Below are 24376 nucleotides of genomic sequence, written 5' to 3'. Positions count from 1 at the left end.
CCACCAGTGGCTTCCATGCAGGGACTGCAGATGGAAATTAGCTTTTGGTTTGTCCAGTGCAGTAAATGTTTTGTGCAGTGTTCTGTTAAATAAACAGTAAAATAAAAACAAATTGAAATCAAATAAAATCCAATAACAACATATCAGGTAGTCAAGAACATCGAGAACATAAACTTTTTTGGCAAAGTTTTTGATCTTTAGAGACAATGACAGGATATTTACATTATCTTTTATGTAAATATCTAAAAAATATACTAAACTTGAATTGGGAAAAATACACTTGAAATATCAGTCAAATTTGGTCTACATTTCTTTATATTTCTTTAGTTTCAGCTTCAGATTTTATGTTGTAATAACACTGTGCTTATGGTCGGGTTAACTTTAGGCACAAAAAAACACTTGGTTGGGGTTGGGAGGTCTTGTCAAAACATCCAGTTTTGTTTTTTGTTGCCATAAACACAGCCGTAAACTGTCCCGAGGCCTCCTTTAAAATATATATAAAAGTGATGTTTTAAAATGTTAAAATGCAGTCTTGAACTGCAATCACTGGCTTGGCAGCTTCCTCGCATAGGTTGACCCCACCACCATCCCCTCCACCTCCTGATATGAAAGTCAGGTCATAAACATGTAATGTGAACTTGATATGACACATATTGTACAAATGCGCAATTGGTATGTATGACGCGTGAACATGTCAGTGTGTCAGTGGTTTACAGAAATGTTAACCGGCAACATTTTATCGGGTGACTAGGCCGCATGAAAATATCGGCCCACTGGTATGTCACACAGGCTCCTGTAAGTAGAAGGAAAATATTTCTAAAAAGTGTAGTACCTTTTTAGTGTTTTAATCCACAAAACAGTGAGAATGATAAATTAACTTGGTCTTATTTAGAAAGGCTAGGAACTTAACTTTCAGAGGTAATTAATAAAAAAAGCAGCCTATGTTGTAAAGGGAGTCTCTAAAGTGTTGTATAAAGTTGAATTTCCAAGTAGGACAAAAGGAAGTGGGCTTAAGTGTGTCCCACTGGTTGGACTCAGATGCCGAGAGCCACACTGTTCCTAGTTTATCTCATCGCATTGGGAAATAATCACATCCCGTGATCTGCATGGGCGCAGCTGCAAGCCGACAGCGTAATGTGCGGTGACCAGCAGTGGCTGATCTGATAATCAGGTTACCGTTTCTTTACGTTGTTAACCTCTTGTTGCATTCATATACTGACTTTGAATAATTATGCAAGTGGTCTACCTGAGCTGCAGATCAGAGCAACACTCATGAATAAAATACACATGGCTGGAGGGCAGGTAATAACAGAGGGTCTCCAATGGACATGCATGTTTCTGAAACTGCCCCTCTTGTTGCTAAGCTTCTTTTCTCTCAGGTGTAGATGAGCACTTGCATTTCTTTTTTTAAAGGTTATGTCTGCAGTTTGGTCATGCAGTTTAGTCCATTACATGATTCCCACAGAGCTACACACAGCTTTGCCACATTGCACCCCAGGCAGTGAAACAAAGTATGCAGCATTGTAATATATTTGCTACCTGTCAGTGAGGATAGTAGTCAGTGTTAGAGCAGGCCTTAACAACAGGTCTACCCTTTTATTCAAAGGTTGATGATTATTTAAATTAACACAAAACATAAGTGGAGCGTTTTACACTTGAATCAGCCCCATGCTTAACAAAAAAAAAGAAACCAACAAAAAAAACCATCAATACTAGAGATTTGTTATTGATTAGGAAAATTTTTTTACAGGAGAAAATCAATATCAGCGATGTCACCTATTTAAAGTCAAGATTGTATTTGGTGTCAGACCCTCAGATTCAAAAAGCAAGGGCTCCTTTCTGGGTTCACCAACCATTTAGAAACATCCTTCCTCTGGCAAGCAGATAATCCAAATTCTGTGCCAACATCCCGTGGGATTTTTAACATTCATTTTAAATACCACTTAATGCAGTAGATAAGGAAGGCTGAGGCTAATTGTGCTCAGCAGAAAGTCACAATGCTTCCCCAGAAGATAAATCCATGAATGTATTGAACATCTAAGACTGATGACATCTAACAGAGAATGTTTGCCCCTGGAGATTTTTTTCTCTGGCTGCTTCTGGCCCACTAATCACTTCTGTTTGATTGTTATTGAAGGTGAGCTGTCCCCGTGCCGACACATGAATGGAGGCTGCGGTGACCTTTGTCTCCTGACCCCGTATGGGAGGGTCAATTGCAGTTGCCGCGGAGAACGTGTGCTGCTAGACGACAACAGATGTGTGTGTAAGTCCACAACCCTTGGAACATCCTCAGCACTGGATATTGATTGTGATGGCACTCTTCATGGATTAGATAATTTTAAAAAAAGAGTCACTGTCTACATTTATATGCATAGCAACACCTGGCTTCTCTTCACACTCAGGTTCAGATCTTATTTGGGCTGTTTACACAAACCTTTGATATATTTCAATTGATTCCTTTGTACATAAGCAGGAGAGCATGAACAGCTGCTGTCTCTTCCTCTTTGACTAAGCAGGGAGTTTGTAATGATTCCAGGAGTCACTTAAAGTTCACGCAGACAGCCGAAAAAACAAAGCTGGAAGCACAGGGTGTCTCAAAGTCACAAGACAAAAGCATTTTCGATGGCGTCTCGCTTCCTTAATTTTGACACATTGCGGCTTGGATTTGAAATGCAACGTGAGGACAGACCATAAGGTAGGAGGAGCTATTCAAACGAGGGAGGTTTTGGCCGGACTAAATATGGCAAGTGATTCAGAAGAGCTGGATGGCAGCCTGGATGTCAAGGTGGAAGATGACAGGCTTTCTGCTGCACCCCGATTCTACTCATTACTAGAGCAGGAAGAAGAAGTTTCATATTTTTCTTGGAGCTGCAAGTGGCAGAGCAGAGAGGGAGATTGGACAAAGTCTGTGAAACTGTTGTTGGAATTTTGCTGAAATCATTGAAATCAATGTTGACATTTATTATTACAGCACTTTATCAAATGAATATCAGAAAAAAAGCATTTTACAGCCAGATTCCCCTCAAGTATAAGGGGTTAAGATGTTATTGAAGGCAGTTATGACATTTACAAATGTTGACTGCTGTAAATGTGGACTTCACTATAGTATGCATTGAAATGTTGCCTCTGAGTTCAGTCGTGACAGTTGGAGTTTTTTTAAGATTTGGACAGCCGCAGTTCATCACCCACATTGTCTTCTTCTGCAGCAGAAAATTCCTCCTGCAACATCCACACTGAATTTGAGTGTGGGAATGGCGAGTGCATAAACTACCAACTAACCTGCGACGGAATAGCCCACTGCAAAGACAAATCAGACGAGAAGATGCAATACTGTGGTAAGAAACACCTCACAGCTCTGTCGGATGCATATTCAGATAAGAATGTAGAGTATCAGAAAAATGTGTCGGTTCAATTTAGAAGTCTTGTGGAAATTATTGCTTCAAGCACCTGTTGACCTATTTGTCATTGACTTTTCTGCATTTGCTCATTTCTAACAAACTTCTGAATTTTACTGTTCAGTCAACAGGAGCTGCCGGAAGGGTTTCAGGCCCTGCTACAATCAGCGGTGTGTGGCCAACAGTCGTTTCTGTGACGGCATCGACGACTGCGGGGATAACTCTGATGAAGCTTTCTGTAGCAGTGAGTCACAGCCGTTTGATCTCCTGTTCAAGCTGTCCTGCCTCTGAGGGCAGGATACAGCCACACTAATGCTTATATTAATTCGGCACACTAGGCCACAAGCTGTGCTAAGCCTTCGCTGTCTAATGAGCCCCAAGATCATAACGAGTGCACAAATTCAAAGAGGCCCGCAACCCCCACCCTTAAAAGCTGCTTTTGGGAGCCTGAACAATACTTTGTGTCCAGACTGAGTTTGTTCTGACCTTGATGGTGAAATAATCTAGTAAAAAGTACAGCTATTTCTCTGCTGTAATTGGACCACAGTGGGTACAAACAACATAGTATCACTGCAGTTTGTGAAAAATGTCACCAAATATAATCTATAGGATTTGTGTACAAAACACTTCATGTAAATAGTTTTTTCATGACAGTTGTCATGCTTCTATCACGTTTGTTTGACTGAATGAAATGCTACATTTATGAACTGGGAGGTGGTCTGGGTGCCTGGATAGGTAAAGCAACTTGATTAAGGTTAAAGCAACATTATGCAGAAATTGGCATTTCATGTTATCTGGCACCTCCCACAGTTTCCAAGTGGAGCACCACTGTCATAAATACAAATCCCAGGTCTGTAACAATTTGTCAGATGTAATGTAGGTACTAACTACAAACGAAACTCATTACGTCATAACAATGTGTTGAAAACTTGTGGTTACAAGACAAATAACTTCATTTCAATTGGCTATAGTTTGTTCACGCGCTGTTCACGCATTGGAGTAGACTTGAGATGTGATTACAGATCATCTGCAGTACCTCAAGGTACTTTGTCTACACTAAAGATCATCCGCTTCCTTCTGTAGGCATAAGAACAAGATGTATCAGCCTACGGGCTCCTCTAAGATTAACATCAGGACAACTCTCTTAGAACATCTTCTTCAAAATACCAAAAAAGAAACAGTATAGAGAATCACCAGACTGAATAAATAATAAAACCATTAACTTCTTTTACAGTGGACATGGATTTTCCTCTTTTAACCTAGGCTGAGACAATTAGTACTCATGTACACGAGTCCTATAGATACAGTTCCATCACTAGTCACAAACTGCTGTAATACTGTGTTAGAATATAATGAGGTTCATAGACTGTACTAAACTGACTGACCCCATAAGGAGAAAGTGATGTTGTCATAATTAAAGTGGACCTTCCAACTCAGCAGTCTGTTTTGTCAGGGATGAGTTTATCACACTGTGGTGTGTCATCTTCAGCCTTGCATTCTTTTAATGGGACATCAACAATAACTTCCTCTGTAACCATTAGAACATTTTATTATAGTATTATGTGATTTTTACACTGCTAATGCAACGCAAAGATGTGAACTGACCACAGCATTACATGGCAAATGAGCAACAAAACCAAGATGCCCCCGTTGCATATTAAATGTAATTTGCTCTTTCACAGCTCTAAGAGGGTCATGACATTCAGGTAATTTTATAGCACAGGCAGTTCAGCTGCACAGAAACCACAGCTTATCACGAAGCCTTCTCTGTCAGGCGGTTTGCAACCTGGAGCTAATTTTAACCGCCCCCAGAAAGAGGTTCTAAGTATTGTTGTGAGCTGTACCTGTTACTGCCTCTGAGTGCTGTTTCTCTTACGTTATCTTTTTGAAATGCTAATTCTCTCCCCCAGATGTCACGTGTGGCTCATCAGAGTCATCGTGCAAGGATGGGAGCTGTGTACCCAGCTCAGCCTGGTGTAACCAGGTCATTGACTGTGCCGATGCCTCAGATGAAAAAAGCTGCAGTAAGTCCTTTAGCCTGTGATTTTGCATCGCAGTTACTGTGAAATAAAAATGTAAACACGCAGCTGTAGCGGATCAGATGGATCCAGTAACTTAAAACGCTCTCATCAGATTGAATACCGACCCTCTCACCCTTACCTCGACCACTACTTCTGATATGACGAATCAGTTATTGTGCTGCTGTGTTTTGTATTCAGACCACACAGACTGCTCTCACTTTTACAAGCTGGGGGTGAAAGAAAAAGACTTCATCAGCTGCAACTCCACCTCACTGTGCATCCACCCCTCATGGATCTGTGATGGTGCGAATGACTGCGGAGACTATGCTGACGAGACCAACTGCCAGGGTGAGCGCCCAACACAAACGCACACAAAGACACACGTTTTGCGTGTGCATTCAGAGACAGATTAAGGAAGCCAGCTTCAATTAGAAAAGATTTAAGACAGCTCTCTTTTTCAGAGATGATTATGACAGCGGAGGAAGAGATTCAGAGAGAGCTTAGGAAAAGATAATGACCTCAATCATTGCTAATGCCCAGAGGACTGACTTGGTTTTGTTGCTCGTCCCAGTTTCCCACGGGCAGAAGTGCGAGGAAGGCCACTTTGCTTGTCCAAGTGGGAACTGCATCTCCAGTGTGTGGCTGTGCGACGGCCAGAAAGACTGCGAAGACGGAGCAGATGAATTCCAGTGCGGTAAACCAACAAATCTTACCTCTCATGGAAAAGCTGTTGCTCAGTAAACTGAAGTGATGTTTTGTTCTGTAACTGGAAGAAATAGATGAGGTAGTCAGTTGCTTTACACAGCACTGTTAGCAGTTGGAAGGATATTTATTTTCCATTAACAAGAAGCTATTTGTTATAATGTTTTTGTCATTTAAATAGATCCAGGCCTGCAACAGATATTACATACAGTGTATAAAGAGGAAACAGAAAGACAACAGATGATTGTTTATCATGCTTAAGGCAATTTCTCTTCACTTTGTTTTGCTTCCACTCATTGTGTGTTTGAGATTTCACAAGTCATTGCCGCTGCGTGTTTGAAAGTCTTATTCCGATCCTGAATTCAGAGTGAGGCTGTTGAGGACGAGTGAAGTTTTCCCCTTCTCTCTTTGAATTATAATGTACAGCACTTCCAGTGTAACAATTAATTAATGAGCCATCAGTCACTGAAACGGTTATACTGAAGATGGAAATGTGGGTTCAATGGAAAGCTGTGACATATGAAAGGATTACACATTACAATGCCACTCCTCCACCTCCCTCACCAGAGGCAGCAGGAGCATTCTTAAGCTTATGCTTTGATCCGTGCTAATGTATGCAGAACCGACCATGACAAAGTGAAGATCTCTCCAATTAAAGTGAGGGACTATAATTAAGTCATGGTATAGATTAATATAATTTGCCCACGTGTCATTGCTTTTGGCATCAAAGCAAAATTGACTGTCTTCGATGTAGGTGGTCAGAGTGGCAGAGTAGCACGTGCACAAGGTAATTAGATCTGATGGAGAGGTCTTCACACACATTTCAGTTGTCAGCCCAGTGTATTGTGTAGCCCATAGACTGCATGGTCTAGTGTAAGAAGTCATGAAGCACTCAGCAGCAGTTGTCATCTGTGTGCAGACCTCTGTGAGGTAAGCGACATGTAACTATTGCAATTTGCAATTATCAGCACCAAACACATAACGTAGCGAGGCAGCTGGATTCACAAGAAGAATAGCAAAGAATGCCAATGAGGGAATTTCTCGATGGAAAATATTTTTTCACTTTTCTCCCAAATGGCTTTGGCCAGAGTTAGATTTACAGACTGGCTCCCCTGGCGGTAGCACCCTCCAGCCACATCATAGGTTCTTGATCTAGTTGGTTGAAGTAAGTCCATGATAGATGGTTCGTCCAGTCATCTGGCAAGCATTTTTTGAGAGTTACCTTTTTCAAAGAGTTTCTAAGGACAACTTCCCTGATAGTTCGGTGTAACAAAACATCTGGTACATCAGGTTGACAAACACCCAATTCCACTTATACATTCAATCAGACATTATGGAACTTATTTGCATCTCCCATCAACTTATTTATTCTATCTATGCCAGTATTGGTCCACAACTTTAGTCTAGTTTTAAATTTTTAAAAACTATTGGCTGTATTGAGATTACATTTTGTGCATTTATTGTCCACAGAGGACAAATCTTTATCACTTTGATGATCCATTTACTTTTCAAAACTTGTCTGAAACTTTTTATGGATCACCATAAAATGTGGCACAGATATCCTTGATGCCCAAAGAATGAATTGTAATTTGATCTTGGACCTGTATCATTTAGAATCGTAGGTCAAAGCTTTCACTTATCCAGTGAAATAACTCAACTTAATGGACCATGATGGATTGGCACAAAATTGTATACACTCACTCAGGGTTACCAGGCAATGAATCCTGCCTGCCTTGGTGAGTTTTGTCTCGCTCGATCGACATTTGTGGTTTTGATTTAAATGTCTCGACAACTATAGGATGCATTGCCATGTCATTTGGTACGCACATCCATGACCCACTCAGGATGAATTGTAATAACTAATAGCTCAGATCAATACTTTTTGTGACCAAAAACCTGAAAAACTGACGTTCCATCGGCTTCAGTTGAACTTAGTGTTCAATGCTACCACACCGAACTACGATTGTGATCATGTTAAACATTATACCTGCGAACATAGGCATGTAATCAAGTACAGACTCACAGAGCCGCTAGCATGGCTGCAGATTTTAGTTTTGTTGATGTATGATTAATTAATTTTGCCTTCAACCTAGCCAGACCATAGTAGTTTGGAACTGATAACATCAGGGACTAACTAAAGAATGATAACTCAAATAAAATGTGACCACTGAGCGAAGATGTCTCTGCCTTTGAGAGAGCGTTTGACTAAGATGTTGCAGATCTCTTACTTGTCTGGTTTGCTCTTCCTGTATAATTAAGCAGCACCTTTGTTCACATTTCCGTTGCAACAGATAGAGGAAGGCAGTTCGGAGCAATTCAGTTTCATGTTAAATGCTCTTTGAGTTATCTGATTTATTTCTGTAAATTGTCCATGAATTTTGTTAGAGAGATGCATAACACATGAACGCCATTTCCATTCCTTTATCTAAAAGTGTCAATTGTGCCTGTGTGAAATGATAACATCCCATGCTTCAAATGTGCTTATATCAGAGCTGATATGAATTATGCCACAATTCTTCGAGAAGTTCTGAATAGCTTTTTCAGGACAAATAGACAATATTCCCATTCCTCCAAGTTAATTATCATATAAAAAGCTCCAGCCACTGATAATCTGACTGCAAAGGCAAAGTGGTTTTGCGGAAAATGTCATTACATTTCAGAAATTTCCAGTTCCACATCTGATTAGATGAAATAGTCATTTGTCACTTCAAAATGCATAATGTGCTTTTCTACTGTGTGAAACACTATTGAAAATGAGACATGAAAGACTTCCTTTGATACTTTTAATGTGCTGTAGACCTGCTATTTTGTTAAACACTTGAAGCAGCTGTTCGCATTTGAAGTGCAAATTTAGTATCGCGTACAAAAAGTCTGGATAATCACAGTTTCCAGATTTAGCCATTTAATGTTTATCTCATCCTTATCTTACATCACAGTATCAGGGTACGGAAAAGCTGGTGTGATGTACAAAGTCTGACAGGAAGGAAAGCAATGCACAGCAAGAGACCACCCCTCCTTTTTTCCTACCCCCCACCCTCAGTGGGATCCATAATTCCTTGTACTGTGGTCTGACCTAGAGCACACATTCCTTCCTTCTCTCAACATCTCATCAAAGCTCTGGCAGACTTTGCCAGTCCTGACATCTGAGAGAGAAAGAGACCACAGAACGACTCCCCAGGGAGAGTGGGTGGCTCTGTGACACAAACTCAGCACAGATTATGAATATATCCCCATTCTACACAATAGCTTTTCCACGAAGCGATCAGCAGAGTGCTCTCATTTGACAACCAACTGTTTCTTGTCACCCCTAGCAGCCAAGTGTCTTTTCATATAAAATAAGAGAAAATTAATCTTATAATTAATACTGAAGTGCTTTGATATTGACGAGATATGTCATCTAGACACTTGTTTTGTGTTAAGTTGAAGCTTTTATTTTTCCTGCACAGAAACACGGATCATTCATCATCATCTCTTGTGAGACAAAAGGAATAAAATAAATATATTTACAGTCCTTTGTGTGGCAGCTACACTGATGTGTGCTGCTAAGCAGAAAAACTACAGAGAAAAACAAGCAAGCCAAGGGGCAAACAGACGCCAGCCCACTTGTTGTGTTTTGATTAAAAACACTCTGCCCCTTCTATAGGGTATGCCGCTTTTGTTGTTGTTTCCTCCTCACTTTGTTTGATTTATGGCATTGAAATTCCCTTTCCCAATCCCCTCTGCAGACTCGTCATGCTTGTGGAACCAGTTCGCCTGCTCGAAGAACAAGTGCATCGCCAAACAATGGCTGTGTGATGGCGAGAACGACTGCGAGGATGGCCTTGACGAGAGCGTGCAGATCTGTGGTTGGTGCCCTTTCAGATGTCATGGGGAATGTGATGCTGGTGTAAAAGGTCACATCTGCTATATTATGTGTGGCAGCTCCATGTGTTCCTCTAGAAGTGCTGGAAATGAACAGAAAGAAACGAAACATTCTCAATGAGACGACAAATGAGACCGCAGGCATTTCTGATGATTTGAGTGGGCACTGAGGCAAACAGATTTTTTCATCACTGAAGCCCAAGAGGCACAGCTATTTCAGTGGGCAAATGAGATGCGTGTTTAATGAATTCTACAATAAAATAAAAAGAATCCAGCCACAATAAAGAGACAAGAATTTCTGTGAACATTGGCTGCATAATTGGATTGTAATGGGGTGTCAAGGAAATATTAATGAAATGGCCCAAAGGTTTCCCAGGCACAGTTCTTGTCAAAAGCAAGATATGCATTTTAGCTATACATGCCTAATTGAACTTCTGTATTTACCTTTGTTCCTCAGTGCAGCGATTCCTTTTTACTGCTTCCTGTTGCCTTAAAGGGCAAGCCTAAGATAAAGGAGTGTATTGCTGACTTACAGAATCCAAGTAAATAATTGTTACTCGCAATAGCACAATCATTATTTGTTAGCTTGCATAAAGGGAATTGCTGCACAATGAAAATGTATTCGGGTCATAAAGGAGGAATCAGTTCAACACCATAACCATCTGATATCTGCTATAAAGGCTTTGTTTAATTGTGGTTATTGTTCAGTGTTGACTTATAACAGAAGCCAAATTTAACAAAACAAAATACATCTGCTTCAGTTCAGTATCCTCTACTAGTTTTTCTCCATTGTGCTTTTGACCCGTTGTGTTCTCTGGCTTTTGAAAGTGGAACATGTGGTCCTGTTTTCCTCGCAGGCTCGGTGACGTGTGCTCCAGGGCTGTTCAGCTGCCCCGGGTCGTACGCCTGTGTTCCGAAACGCTGGCTCTGTGATGGCGAACGGGACTGCCCTGATGGGAGTGATGAACTTTCTGCAGCTGGCTGTGGTAAACTCTAGTTCAAAACAATAAATGGCTCCCGGCAGTTGTAAAAGCATGTAATCCCACTTAAAAATCATTAGTTGTTTACACATTATTGTGTGAATAATCGTAGATTACATGATGCAAAACAATAGCCCATCGAGCCTGAAAGCAACTAAACGCCTACTATAAATCTCTGTGCAAATTTTTATCCCAAGCAAGAAAAAAGAAACCGGTATACAGTGGGAAGTGTTGGACAATGGAAGTTTTTGCACATTTGCAGCCTTTTCTGGGTGGTGTAATCTGGATTTTCCTCCTTAAATTTGTGAATTGGTTCTGGACCATTCATCTGAAACTAAAAACACAGAGACTAGGGGAGTAGCATAAGGCTTACCAACAGGAAGTTTTTCACATATTGCATGCCATGTGTAAAAATAAAAAGTTTATCAATTAATTGGTCTTGAACCTCCTTCTTTTCATGCACTAGCACCCAACAACACATGTGATGACAGCTCGTTTCACTGCAGCAACAAAGCATGCATCCCTCAGCGATTCGTCTGTGACCACGATGATGACTGTGGAGACGGATCTGATGAGTCAGTGGAATGTGGCAAGTAGATTTATCCTGCTGTCTTGCTCTTAACATTCACCTGCGGCATAAGAATGTGCCCTCATTGAGAGCTGCACATGGCAAGGTGATAAAGCTGTTTCCTAAGCTGAGTGTGGATGGCCATGGTGGACCTGTTCTCTTTTTTCACTTATACTGTTTGAACTCTGCACGTTTGAAATTTTTTCTTTGAGGACAGGGGTCTCCATGGTAGAGGTTGAGTATTAAAAGGAATAAAAAGTGGGAATGAATAAAAGTCAAATTCATCATGTAAGAGGAGGTCAGTATAAAGTCCAGTTAAAACATGCAACAGGTCGGTGGGTACTGTAAGTATGTAGGTAGGGAGGTAGGTAGGTACTGTAGGGAGGGAGGCAGGTAGGTGGAGGGTACTGTAGATAGGGAAGTATGTAGGTACTGTAGGTAGGTAGGTAGGTAGGTACTGTCGGTAGGAAGGGAAGTCAGTAGGTACTTATGTAGGTAGATAGGTACTGTAGATAGATAGGTATTGTAGGCAGGGAGGAAGGTAGGTATGTAGGTAGGTTGGTAGATAGGTAGGTAGGTTCTGTAAGCAGGTAGAGAGGTACTGTAGGTAGGTAGGGAGTGAGTGGGGTAAGTAGGTAGATAGGTACTATAGGTAGGGAGGGAGGTAGGTAGGAAGGGAGGGTGATAGATAGATAGATAGATAGATAGATAGACAGACAGACAGACAGACAGATAGATAGATAGATAGATAGACAGATGATAGCTTTGCTATTATGGTACTTGTAACCATACTAATAATCATAAATAAATAAATTGAAAGTATTCTATCTACACAATGACGGAAATCCATTGCATGGATATGCCTATAAAATTGTTGCCTTGTGGAGCTTTATTTTTCGATATTCTCACTTCAATCTGCTAAAGTTACACCCTAAACTGAAGCTGTGTCACTGCCAAGCCCAAGTGTATCTTAAAGAAAAAGCATCTGCCTCTTTTTCTCCAGTCTATCGCTCCTGTGGATCAGAGGAGTTTCGCTGCGGGGACGGCCGCTGTCTCCTCAGCTCTCAGTGGGAGTGTGACGGCTATGCAGACTGTCCCGACCACTCTGACGAACTGCCTCTGAACCTCAAATGCTTGGCCGCAGGTAAGACTGCTGTTTGGCTCTCAGCTGGAATCTCTTCATCAGTGTCACCAGAAGCACCACGCGGCCAGGAAAGTGGCGGGGACATATGGCGGAAACAAAAGGCGCTACAACCAGGAGAGCTTCCTTGAAAGGAATTAATCTGTCAAGATCCATTGTCAGGTCAAAAACATCCCCCAACTTTGTTGATAAATTACAGGGCGTTGTGCCAGTGACAGTCATGTCCTGCTCTTTTTTAGGAAGCTTGTGCAATGGCTCCTTCTTCATGTGCTCCAATGGACGCTGCATCTCCGAGAGGAATCTCTGTGATGGGAGAGATGATTGTGGAGACCGGTCGGATGAGAGGAACTGTAATGTGAATGAATGCTTGAACCGCCGTGTCAGTGGGTGCACACAGGATTGCCAAGATCTTCCAGTGGGATACAAGGTAAGTGAGTAGTGGACTAGTCATGGTTCAGTAGCTCGGAAGCACATCCTCCCTCAGAATCACTTGCTGGCTGCAGTTGGTCCATAAAGGCTAATTCAGCTTAAACCAGGCTGCAGTAACATCGCAGATGAAAATATAACGATTGGAAAAATATTTGAAAACAACCTGTGAGCTAGTCACTACTGTGTGCTGCTAAAGCAAAGGCCCTTCAGTATGTAAACTTTGTGAACACAATGCCCACCGAGGGTTCATTTGTCAATACAGCTATATTTTGTCTTACTTCAGACATTGTTACTTGCATCATAATACACAATGCCACAGGGGTTTTTACAATCTAAATGGTATACGACACCCTCTGTCTGTCTGTAGACCCACGATTTAAAAAAGGAAAAACTCCCCCTCAAAAAATCTTTTACCTTCTGAATGTAATTTTTATTTGAAAATTATTTAATGGCAAATTTAATTTAGATTTAAAATATGGTCATAACTGTATGAACATGTGGTAGTATACTTGAAACAAAAACAAAAAATAAAACAATAGGTGTCAGTTACATCAAATTGAAAGGTAGGGTAACTTAGTATGAATAAAAACAACAGACTCTTGAAAACCCTCACTTTTTGCTCAGCTCACAGCTCAACACATATTGTGTCCTCATTGTGCACAACACGGTTTATGGCAATCCAGCCATTCCTGTGACATATTTCTTGTTCTCAGTCTTTTCTAAGCTTTTCATGTCTGTAGTAATATCAATAGCCATGCCATCTAACAGTTATCACCGGCCCTTGCTCAGCCAGACTCACCAAGAGCCCAGCGCCGAGCCTTCTTGCGAGCAAAGTCATTGATCAAGTCTTTGAAGTCCAGCTTTATCTCCAACTGACTCTCACTGAACAACAGAGCAAGACTGCAAAGCCTGTCATGGGACATATTGGACCTCAGATATCTTTTTTTTAATCAGTTTTAGCTTACTGAAAGCTCTCTCGCCACCAGCAACAGTCACAGGCAATGTGCAAAATATATGTAAAGCAATGCGTACTCCTCCAAAAATGCTTTGCAGCTGCATCTTATGAATTGCATTCAGGAGACCAAACAAGTTAGGGGGGGAAAGGGGCAGCATATACTGTGTTCAGGTGTCTCACTCCATTTTCAAACACAGATGTAAGATCTCTGTTGCTCACCTTGTTGAGATGGTTCACTGAATTGGGGAGGGATATAGGGAGACAGGGCTGCTGACGAACCTGTTGTTGAGTCTTGTAGGAGGGGCAGGGACAACTGAATTAGTATAATTAGCTTGCTTGATGCTTACCTGCACGGATTAAATGTAGGTTAGAAAGGAGTGAAATGTAGCTTATTTTACTGTGGACATCAAGCCAACAGGTTAATTTCAACCACTCACAGACTACACCGACCTTTGTTCGAGAAAAACCGGGTGACATACTGCCGCCCTTTCTTTTCTCTCTCCTGTCTTTCTCTTTTTGGAAACCAGAACAACAGGCGAAGCTAGGGGAGAAAAACTAGAGGAGAAAACTAGGGATTAATATTGAAGTTGTATTGAATATTACTGCAGCAGTCTAACATTTTAATTATTAGACTTTATTGACCTACAACCCTAACCACTACGCATCATTAGTAGCAGGTAAAATGCGGAGCTTATATTATTAATAGTGTCGACATGAATGATTAATGACCGATAATGAATCAAGTCTAACTTTGCACATCATTAAACAGATAAGATGGGTGGGAGCATTTAGTCTCTCACTTACTGCATAACCTTGACTGCTGTAAGGAGAGTTTAACAATATGCCAACCACTGCGTGTGCGCCCTCACTGTGCCAGGCGATTGTGCTGTGCCTGGCAATGATGGCATGTGATGTAAGGGTCGCATGTAGGTCAAGGCCACGTCCGCTGAAGTGTTCCGGTGACAATTACTATTGTCAGACTGAGGTAGTTAATGCCTTTGTCCCTGGATCTTCCTCTCCGACTCTTTCGTAAGATGTTGCTCACTGCATCAGGAAAGTGGCTGAAAGCACAGAAAAAGCACTCTCTGCTGTCATGACAGAGGCAGAGCCGGACAGAGAGCGCGTCAATGCAGACCCTTAGCTCATCCGTTTGTGCTCCGGACAGGGAGATCAGCAGAGAGGCCCTCAAGGTTATAACTTTTGATAAGAAAGGGATTTGCAGTGGGCTCAGAGCAGCTGATTCAAGCACTTTGAGTTACTTTAGGGGGGCGCTGGTCACTGAAGGGCAATGGTATTTTTGAGCCATGGTACAGTATGTCTGCATCATGGCTTCAATGTCATCATTTATGCTGGATGATAGGCTATTATTGCTGACCTTCATCACTTTGTGAAAAACATACTGGATTCTAAAAACACATTGTCTGTTGTTACAGATTGATATGACATTACTGTGAATGCACAGCCTGTTGCTAAGTGCACTACTATTTTGTAGTGGCTCCAATTAAGCATTGTTAAACTCAAATGTCCAGTGTTTTCAAACATGTCTAAGATGCTACTCGCTAAACAGCTAAACTGAGGCTCTGTCTTGCATTTCCTGCTGTCATGATCAAACCTCTTCCATCGTCTTCTTATGTCATCAGTGTAAATGCTGGCCTGGATTCCACCTGAAGGATGATGGGAAGACCTGCGTGGATGTTGATGAATGCTCCACTACCCTTCCCTGTAGCCAGCGCTGTATCAACACTTACGGCTCCTTCAAGTGCCTGTGTGTGGATGGCTATGAAGCCTTGGAGCGCAACCCCAACACGTGTAAAGCGCTGTCAGGTCAGCCTCGTAATTGAACCCCCAGCTTGCAGAATTATGCAGGGTGTCGCTGTGAGTCCAACCAGGTCTTTGACTGTTCCTCATTTCAGCTGAAGAGCCTTTTCTCATTCTGGCGGACCACCATGAGATCCGGAAGCTGAGTGTGGACGGCTCAAATTACACCATCTTGAAACAGGTGAGTGATATCACCATCACTGCCATTTTGCCATCAGTGACATTTTCACGGGGTAGAGGAGGATTGTTCAACATTATTATGCTGACATACTGCTAAGAGGCATCAACAGATTATCAATCATTTTCCTGGCCTGTGTGTTGCGCTAGAGTCTGCAACCTTTATGTTGAGGAAGAGTAGGTTTAAATGTCCCATACTATGCTAATTTTGAGGTTCATCCTTTTATTTTAAGCGCCTACTGGAAAATATTTGCATATTTGCATATTCGCATATTTGCCTGTTTCTTTAAGACCCTTGCTAATGAGCCCAGTCTGCTCTCATTGGTCAGCTTTCACAGACCTGAGCAGGCACCGCCCACCATGTTTCCACATCAGCTGTGCTGGTGTCTTTGAGGGTGAGGACTGTATAGTTGTGACATTACAACTGTATGGAAGTCCTGATGGCTCATTTGTAGACACGGTTTCTAAATACGGGCTTTGTGCATTTTTTCGCAGATTGACATTTTGATACTTTGCCAGTATTTATATCGCACCAGATCTGAACTTTCTTCAATGTGTGAGACCTTTAAATGGCAGTTGTTGTTTGAAAACAACCAGTGTAGTTGCAGTACAATGATGTTCACCTGCTAAAAGTGATGAGAAAATACATGTATGTGACGCCTAAATGTATTGTGAATACAGTGTTTTGTAGAAATGTTGGACAGTAGTGAGGTGTTTGATATTGAAGGAAACATTATATCAAAAAACAACAGAAATATCTATGTAATACTTTGATAAAGACACACTAGCATTGGAAAAACTTTGGAATCAGCTAAAAGATCCACAGAGAATCCCTTTTCATTTAAATGTATGGAAAAGGTGAGTGTAATCCTCAGCTTCAAGGAGTTATTTTCATAAGAGTGTCTTGTGATTAAAACTGAAAATGTCCCTCAACCACTGTGAAATCTTGCTATGTTTATGTGAGATGTCTGCTGTCCATCATGATTCTCCAAATCCCATCTATGGCCCAAGGAAACTGGTCATTTTGATAAGCAGAGAGCAAAATCACACTATCAAGGACCCCATGGAAAAGCTATTTCAATTATTCCCAGGTCATCACAGCTGCTCCGGGCTATGCTTAAATCTGACTGTTGATTATCACAAATGGTCGGCTGTGATTTACTGTAAATCAACCTACGGGCATCCTACAGTTTCCTCTCACAGTCGTATTAACCTCTTGACTCGATGTACTCTACCGTCTGTATCAGAGTTCCCGTCAGCCACAACTCACTTTAATCACAGCGTTAATGGAAGCTAGAGAGGGAAAAATATGCACATGGCTTTGCTAAGTGCTGGTGGATACTTCACTGACCTCATATCACTTTAACACACCATTACATACCCTGTTCAGATTGTATGTTGGTGATATTATGTAAATTTTAATTGACACGATCTTTTGCTATATGTATTGTTTTTGCTGTTAGCATAAATTTGTCTTCCCACCACAAAGTGATTCACAATCTTATTGTATCACTTCAACTTATTGTTAAAACCCACTCTGTTTATGTTCTCCTTTGTCGTTTTAATTTTTCACCGGAGTTAAGTAGAGCTGAAAAATAAGCTTCTTTTTCAGTAGGGAGGAAGGTTCCCATTTTTACAAAACAAAAAAACAACAAGTTCTACCTGAACTACAATACTGATTTATTTTATGAATGAATTAATCATTTTTGAGTGAAAATTCTTTATTTCGGTGATGTATGTTATGTATGTACATCCATAAAATGAGCCAGAACACCAGCAGTACCATAGAAAACTACTTAAAATTGTGATTCTTGATTATTTTGTATTTTAATCATTTTACATTGTAATTCTTAATAATCTTAAATTGTAAGACTTTTTTGAAACTTAACAGAAAGCTACACAATTTCTACTCATCACTAATACTTTAATAGTTTGATTTCCAAAAGTGGGACATTTCTGTATTTTACATTGGTTCTCACACTGCGTGTTTCAAAAATAAATTATAATAAAAATTCATTTTCTGTTCTTCTCTCAAAACATTCATCATAAACATTTGTTTGAGTGCAGAAAGAAAAGCTTTTGTTCCCTAATTTTAACACGCTGCCGCCAAATTACAACCCCAATTCCAAAAAATTTTGGATGCTAAGTAAAACATAAATTGAACAGAATGTGATAATTTGCTAATCTTTTAGACAAATAGTCCTTCTGACAAATAGTGCAAAGAGAATATATTTAATGTTCTACCTCATCGATTTTTGTAAATATATGTTTCTGAATTTGTCGCAAGAAACATGTTACACACAGGTTGGGTCTAGGGGCAACATAAGACTGCATGGGTTGGGGTTCACCATTTTGTAAAACACATAAATCTATAAAGGGTTTTACTGCATGTGATCAGGAGCACTTTTTAAAACCGTGATGACACATAACTAATTCTTTCTAACTGAAGAACACAAAATACCCCTAAAAAGGCAAAGTGCGGGAATCATGTATTTATTCACTACATTGTGGTGTCAGGTTCACATAATTTGACACTAACTGATATAAAACAAAGTCTTAGCATAGTACCGTTTTATCACACACACTGAATGCAACTTGTCCATGTTTACATGTATTTGAATAAAAATATCAATACCGGGTGCCAGCGTATTAATAATCATATCTCAAGAGGAAGTATGAAGATATATTGCCGTATTTATATTTTGTTCCACACCTATTGTGGATTCAATTTAAAGGCTGAAAAGTGGGAATCATTTCTATTTTAAAGCTTGTGTATGTAGCGACAAGCCAAAGTGAGGTGAGGTAAGATTTCCCTGTCAAACATGTCTTGTTTAAGAAGTAAAACTCGTTGAATATGTGGAGCAGGAAATCAATAGTATATTGATAGTGATGTCAATGTGAGTGCTTGCACTGTAATAATCTGTATGCACATATTTTATACTAATTCTGCTATTTTTGACATTTTTATGTAGGTTTTCAGAATCTATCGTTAAAAGCTTGTGGTTCATTTTGTAGCCGGTCGGTTTCTGCACTGTCTGCACGGAAAATGAAAAAATGAGGAATGTGTTTCTGGATAAAGGAGCTGATATAAAAAAGGGCACGCTGGTCTCGTCTCTGTAGCTGATGTTTGGTGTGAAGAAGGGTTCCCCCGGGACACTTTGGCGCCTGTCTGTGTGGGTGTTGATGATCTGATGAAGATGTCTCATTTCGCCTGTCAGATTATCTGACACCTTTTCCTCGACACCCTCAGTGCGAGACAGCAGGGTGGGGGCACTTGTTTGGTGAGCAGCTCTGTCTGACTGACAGTGGGGTCCTGTGAGCATGACTGAGAAGGAAAGTACCTCACTCTTGTGCTTTGATACTGTCGGACTTGGACTTCACAGAGCGTTTGAGACTTCCCTTCTTCTTCAAATGCTCTGTATAGCTGAAAGCATCTGAACCTATGGGAAAACCACTTAAATCAATAATGCTTGTACAGTAAATACCACATCAAACACACAGATACTGCAGACGTTAAGCTTGTTTTGATATATTTCTCATCCTGTCCATTTTTTACCCCTGTAGGCATGTCAAATACCTAATTAAACTTAACCTCACTGGATTGGATTAGTCTTTTTCAGGCCTGCATATAAGCCCAGGAGTCCTCTGTCCAGGATGTGTTCAGGCACAGCTTTGAGCGTAGGTCAGCTGTGTTTTAAAAGCTTTAGAACACCCAGTCAGTAGAGTCACCTGTGTAAAGCGGAAGAAAATAGACTTGAAGCGCAAAAATACACTTCATGTTGTGTTACGCGGTGAACCGTATTGATTAAAAAAGGAGCGAATCTGTCAGACAAGCTTAAGAGGGAAGACTGAAAAAAGCGTCTTGTGTAGACAAGCTGTAAGGTTATGTCACTGTCAGTCAGTGTTTGGGTTCTGCACTATTTGCAATTCCTAAAATAAATTAAATCTCCTTCAATTTAAACCTTACTCCATTTAGTTGTTTATACTGTTACTTCTAATAAGACATTTTAAACCCCTTATTTTATAGAACTGAAAAATTAACTTCAAAGGGATAATGGTATGTGAAATGTAATAATTAATGCACACCTTTGTTTGCAAATGAAAGTGTCTTTTAACTTTGTGTTCACAGGGAACTCTGATCCTTTGGTGTTTTTTAATTTCATTGAAACTAAAAGTGACATGTTTATATACTCATGCTCTCTCTCTGTTTGTTCTCAGGGCCTCAACAACATCATCCACATAGACTTTGACTACAAGAAGGAATTTATCTATTGGGTCGACTCAACCAGGCCAACTGGTCGAAAGATCAACAGAATGCGCCTCAATGGGAGTGACCTCAAGGTACCACAGGGTTTAGTTGCTGTGACTGCATGCCATATGGTGGCTTGTGCCACTTTTACCCAAGATTAATTAGCTTTACTTTGTGCACTCCCTGTCCAACTTGTGTTTATGAATTTTTCTTTTTCTCCAGCTTTATTATTATTATTATTATTATTTTTTATTTGTTTAACCTTTATCTATTTAGGGAGGGTTCCCTGAGCAATGCTCTCTTTTTAAGGAGTGCCCTGATCACAGTCACACTTTCACACCTGATAGCTGCTCAGTCTGATCTGCTGGCCACTGAGCAGCTCCAGGGCACGTCAGTGGTGGTAATGAAGGAGGGGCAAGCGCTGTCTTTCACTTCCCCCACCCAGATCTATCTCGCACATATGGGATTTGAAGCAGCGATCTACCATTCACAACCTTTAGGCTACCGCTATGTATAATATATAAATGATTATGTACGGTTAATTTAAATTATGACCAAAAACATTTTCTATTGTAAAGATAAATGTCTGTTTGAGTTTGTAAAAACAACTATGGTGCTTAAGTGACTCATTATCACTGCTCAGTTGATGATGACTGCCCTTCATCCTTTTATTTAGTCAACATAATGGATTTTTTCTGTTGCCAGCCAAAGGCCTGTTAGCTTAACAACAACGAATGTGTGTTAGTGATAATAGGAGTATCGCCAATGGCTTTCAGATAAATGTAACAAGCATAATAATACAATGGTGCTCTCTGGTGTAATCACCAAGGTTTGTTCAGGTCATGGGATCGGAGCCCAGACACCGGGGACGCTGGGACGTCAGCAGGACACCTGCTGTGCCCCTATCCCACATCTCATTAGCATTGGTGTGTGGGGGCATTAGGCTCATTCGGCTCAATTGCTTCCACAGTCTCTGTTTGAGCCACTGCCACAGCTTAGCAAGAGGACAAACTGTCTGAGACACTGATCTGGGAGCTGCTCACATATGGTTAATTAAAAGAGCAACTGATATCCAGTGTTACTGGTCTAGAATTCCTTTATGAGATTACGAGGCAGACAGTATTTCTGGGGATTTCTTTTTTTTCTCTGCCAAGACACGATTTTTATCTGACCAAGGCAGATTAATTGAATTTTTTTTTTTTTGTTTAGTTTATCTATTTTGTAAGAGTACAATGCATTTTGAAGCTACAATTCTGGCAATACAATCAGTGATGTCACAGATGTCACTCACAGATTTTGCATATGAATGAAAACAACCACTGTGGCGTTAATGATTGGTTTGATCCCATAAAGAGAGATGTAACAGCAGCTGCAGCAGCCTTATGAAAGTGTTTACCTTTATCTGTGTTCATCCTTGGTGCTTTAAACTATCATTGTTCAAAAAGTTGGATTTAGAGTAATATAATAATAAAGATATTAAAAAGCATCAGTGACTTTGAAAAGTCTTCTAAAGAGAACATTTCAGTTCTGAATGAACATGTTTCACTTTGAATGGCTGAGAGCAAGAGGTTTTGTTTCAGCTCAAGGTGAGAAAACTTCCAGTGAATGCAAAGATCAAAAAGCATCTGGATTCATTTGGTCTTTATGTTTTAATGAGCCATATTCAAATGTTGACATTCCTCAGAAGTTAACCTTCAGTTCCTCATGAATCTTTTTAATCAATACAGCGCGATGTTATGGATAAAGTGAAGAAGGGGAACTTTATGTAATGAGTATCAACTCCTTTCTGCCTGAAGGGGCAGTTTTATAAAAGATAGTGCACAATGAGTGACACTTGAGGCTGTTTTAAGCTCAGTTTGGTCCAAATTACCGTGTAGGGGACAGCCTAGTTTTTTGCCAGGACCATATATTTTCTTGCAAACGATGACAGAAAAAGACCTCAAAGCACATCGTCATCCTTAATCACAGATTGTATGGGTGCTGGAATTTTTTTCCCCCTGTATCTAAAAGAGGGATATTAAAGACTTTGCTTTATCTGCCAGCTGGCACAATGATTGTTTATTGTGAACAACTGCTTTTCGCAAACTCAAAAGGCTAGACTCTCTCAGGGATATTGATAGAGTTCCTGGATAGTTCCTAGATTTTGTTTACATCAGTTAAATACCTTATTTATATTTTAACCACATCTCTCACAGAGGTTAGCACAATAAGATGAATAAGATAATTCATGAGAGCCTCTCCTGCTATCCTCTACCCTTCCCTCCCTACTTTAATCATAGTATTCACATGTACACAATTAAAACATACTTAAACTAATGTACAGAGTTCTATGCTGCCATTTTTTGCATGTCCACCCTAATTGAACTGAGATGGGTGAAGTTGTGTATCCTAGGATGTGTTTGCACAGGTCAGGTCATAGCACATTTTCAATTTTTAAACATACTGGCATCCTCACAGAAAGGAAGTCACTAACTCGTGGTGCTAAATGTCTTTTACCACAACAGTTACTGTAACCTATAGAAACATTTGTGAAGAATATCAGCACTAGTAACTGCATATCAGGTAACATTTGTGGTGATTTAGAACACATTATAACATAGTTTACTTTGGTTTATGGCCTCAAACACGTCTCAAAGCATGCTGGGAAACTCTTCCCACCAACCCCCAACACGCTACTATATATATTCGTATATGTGCATATATAAATGTATCATGAGTATTTCATAAATGTTATAAACCTGTATCTCTCATATACCCATAGCATGGATGTATGTAATAATAATATATAACCTTATAGGTAACACATATGGCAGCATCAGGGATGTACAGTATATGTTATATATTACATTTCCATATAGGTGGCGCACACAAGTGCAAAAAGCATATTTCTTAGCTTCAGTTGGAGTCACACCAGCTTCTTCTGATTAACGGAAAAAAGTTTCTTGCAAGTTTAATTTGGCTTTTGGGTCTCTTGGACACTGATCCAATCAGCAGCTAGCACTGTTGTAAATGCACATCAAATTACAATTGGAATGTGATTAAGAGTCACTACAAGTCTGTCTTGAGTTAGATTAATTATACTCCTGCTAATGTCAGCCACAACTGTAGCCATCATACAGCAGCAGGAATGATTTGTGCTCTCCATCTGTAGTCTCTAATTTGAAAAAATGCGCTGTGCATAATTAGGCATGGGTCAGACTACACTGGTACTTTAATTAATTAAGTCTTTAGACACAGCTCCTCAGTCAGACAAAAGAAGTGCACGAACCACTGTGCTTTTCTTCACACTGGACTTCATTTTGATTATTTGGATAATAGCTGGCATCACTGGGATCCTGAGCTCCAATAAAGATGCTATGATATTTTTAGTATTTAGCAAAGCTCAATACAACGTTTTCTAAGCAAGAATTATGTAACCAGAGCTGTACATTAAATAAATACTGTATGTAAGGGCTATTGCTCTTCCCACTGCTGAGATTGTGGGAAAATAATGTGATACTGTGCACACACACACTTACCTAAATAAGACTAAAAAGTTGTGACACACACAGCTGACCTTAATTGAAACACATTTTATAGTCAAACTAGTTACTTAACATATTGTGATTTAACAAATATAAACTTTAACAAATTAAATACAAAGATTTTAGTGTAAATTTACATAATTTAAGAAGACATCAGTTTTTGCCAGTCTTTTTTGGCTGCTACATTTTAATCACATCTGACACACACACACACAAAAAAATAATAAACCAACTGCTCAGCTTCTGCTCTGTAGTTATGGTCATTAGTGATCACCCTGCAGTGCCCTTTAGCAGGTTGCATCTGAGAGGAAATAGATGCGTACCCATTACTATGGCAACACATGTACAGTAGACCAGATTTCAAACAACTCTCTCATCACGAGAAAGTTCATTTTAGTTTTGGATGTTAATAGGACTTGTTTCTAATGCTGGTTGGAAAATGGTAGCACTTGTATTTGTTTTGATGGAGGAGAGGATCACGCCTCCCTCAAAGCATACTCATGTCTCTAGATTGATCTCTGTAGGACATAAAAATAATTTTCGAGTGATTCAGATC

At 40.2% G+C, this 24376-nt stretch overlaps 1 protein-coding gene across 1 annotated transcript in view; it reads left to right on the top strand.

Moving 5' to 3' along the window:
- lrp1bb (low density lipoprotein receptor-related protein 1Bb) overlaps positions 1 to 24376 on the top strand; it is a 288538-nt gene that overhangs the window by 218599 nt on the left and 45563 nt on the right. The window contains exons 45-58 of the mRNA XM_073473505.1: positions 2138 to 2263; positions 3207 to 3335; positions 3520 to 3639; positions 5306 to 5419; positions 5615 to 5764; positions 5988 to 6110; positions 9844 to 9963; positions 10837 to 10965; positions 11426 to 11548; positions 12531 to 12671; positions 12908 to 13095; positions 15693 to 15876; positions 15966 to 16051; positions 20266 to 20388. Of these exons, the coding sequence (XP_073329606.1) occupies positions 2138 to 2263; positions 3207 to 3335; positions 3520 to 3639; positions 5306 to 5419; positions 5615 to 5764; positions 5988 to 6110; positions 9844 to 9963; positions 10837 to 10965; positions 11426 to 11548; positions 12531 to 12671; positions 12908 to 13095; positions 15693 to 15876; positions 15966 to 16051; positions 20266 to 20388 (1856 nt within the window). The remainder of the gene's footprint in view (positions 1 to 2137; positions 2264 to 3206; positions 3336 to 3519; positions 3640 to 5305; positions 5420 to 5614; positions 5765 to 5987; positions 6111 to 9843; positions 9964 to 10836; positions 10966 to 11425; positions 11549 to 12530; positions 12672 to 12907; positions 13096 to 15692; positions 15877 to 15965; positions 16052 to 20265; positions 20389 to 24376) is intronic.

Source organism: Pagrus major, chromosome 9 (genome assembly GCF_040436345.1).
Source record: "Pagrus major chromosome 9, Pma_NU_1.0".
Classification (NCBI taxonomy): domain Eukaryota; kingdom Metazoa; phylum Chordata; class Actinopteri; order Spariformes; family Sparidae; genus Pagrus; species Pagrus major.
This window is presented reverse-complemented; position numbering and strand designations above follow the sequence as displayed.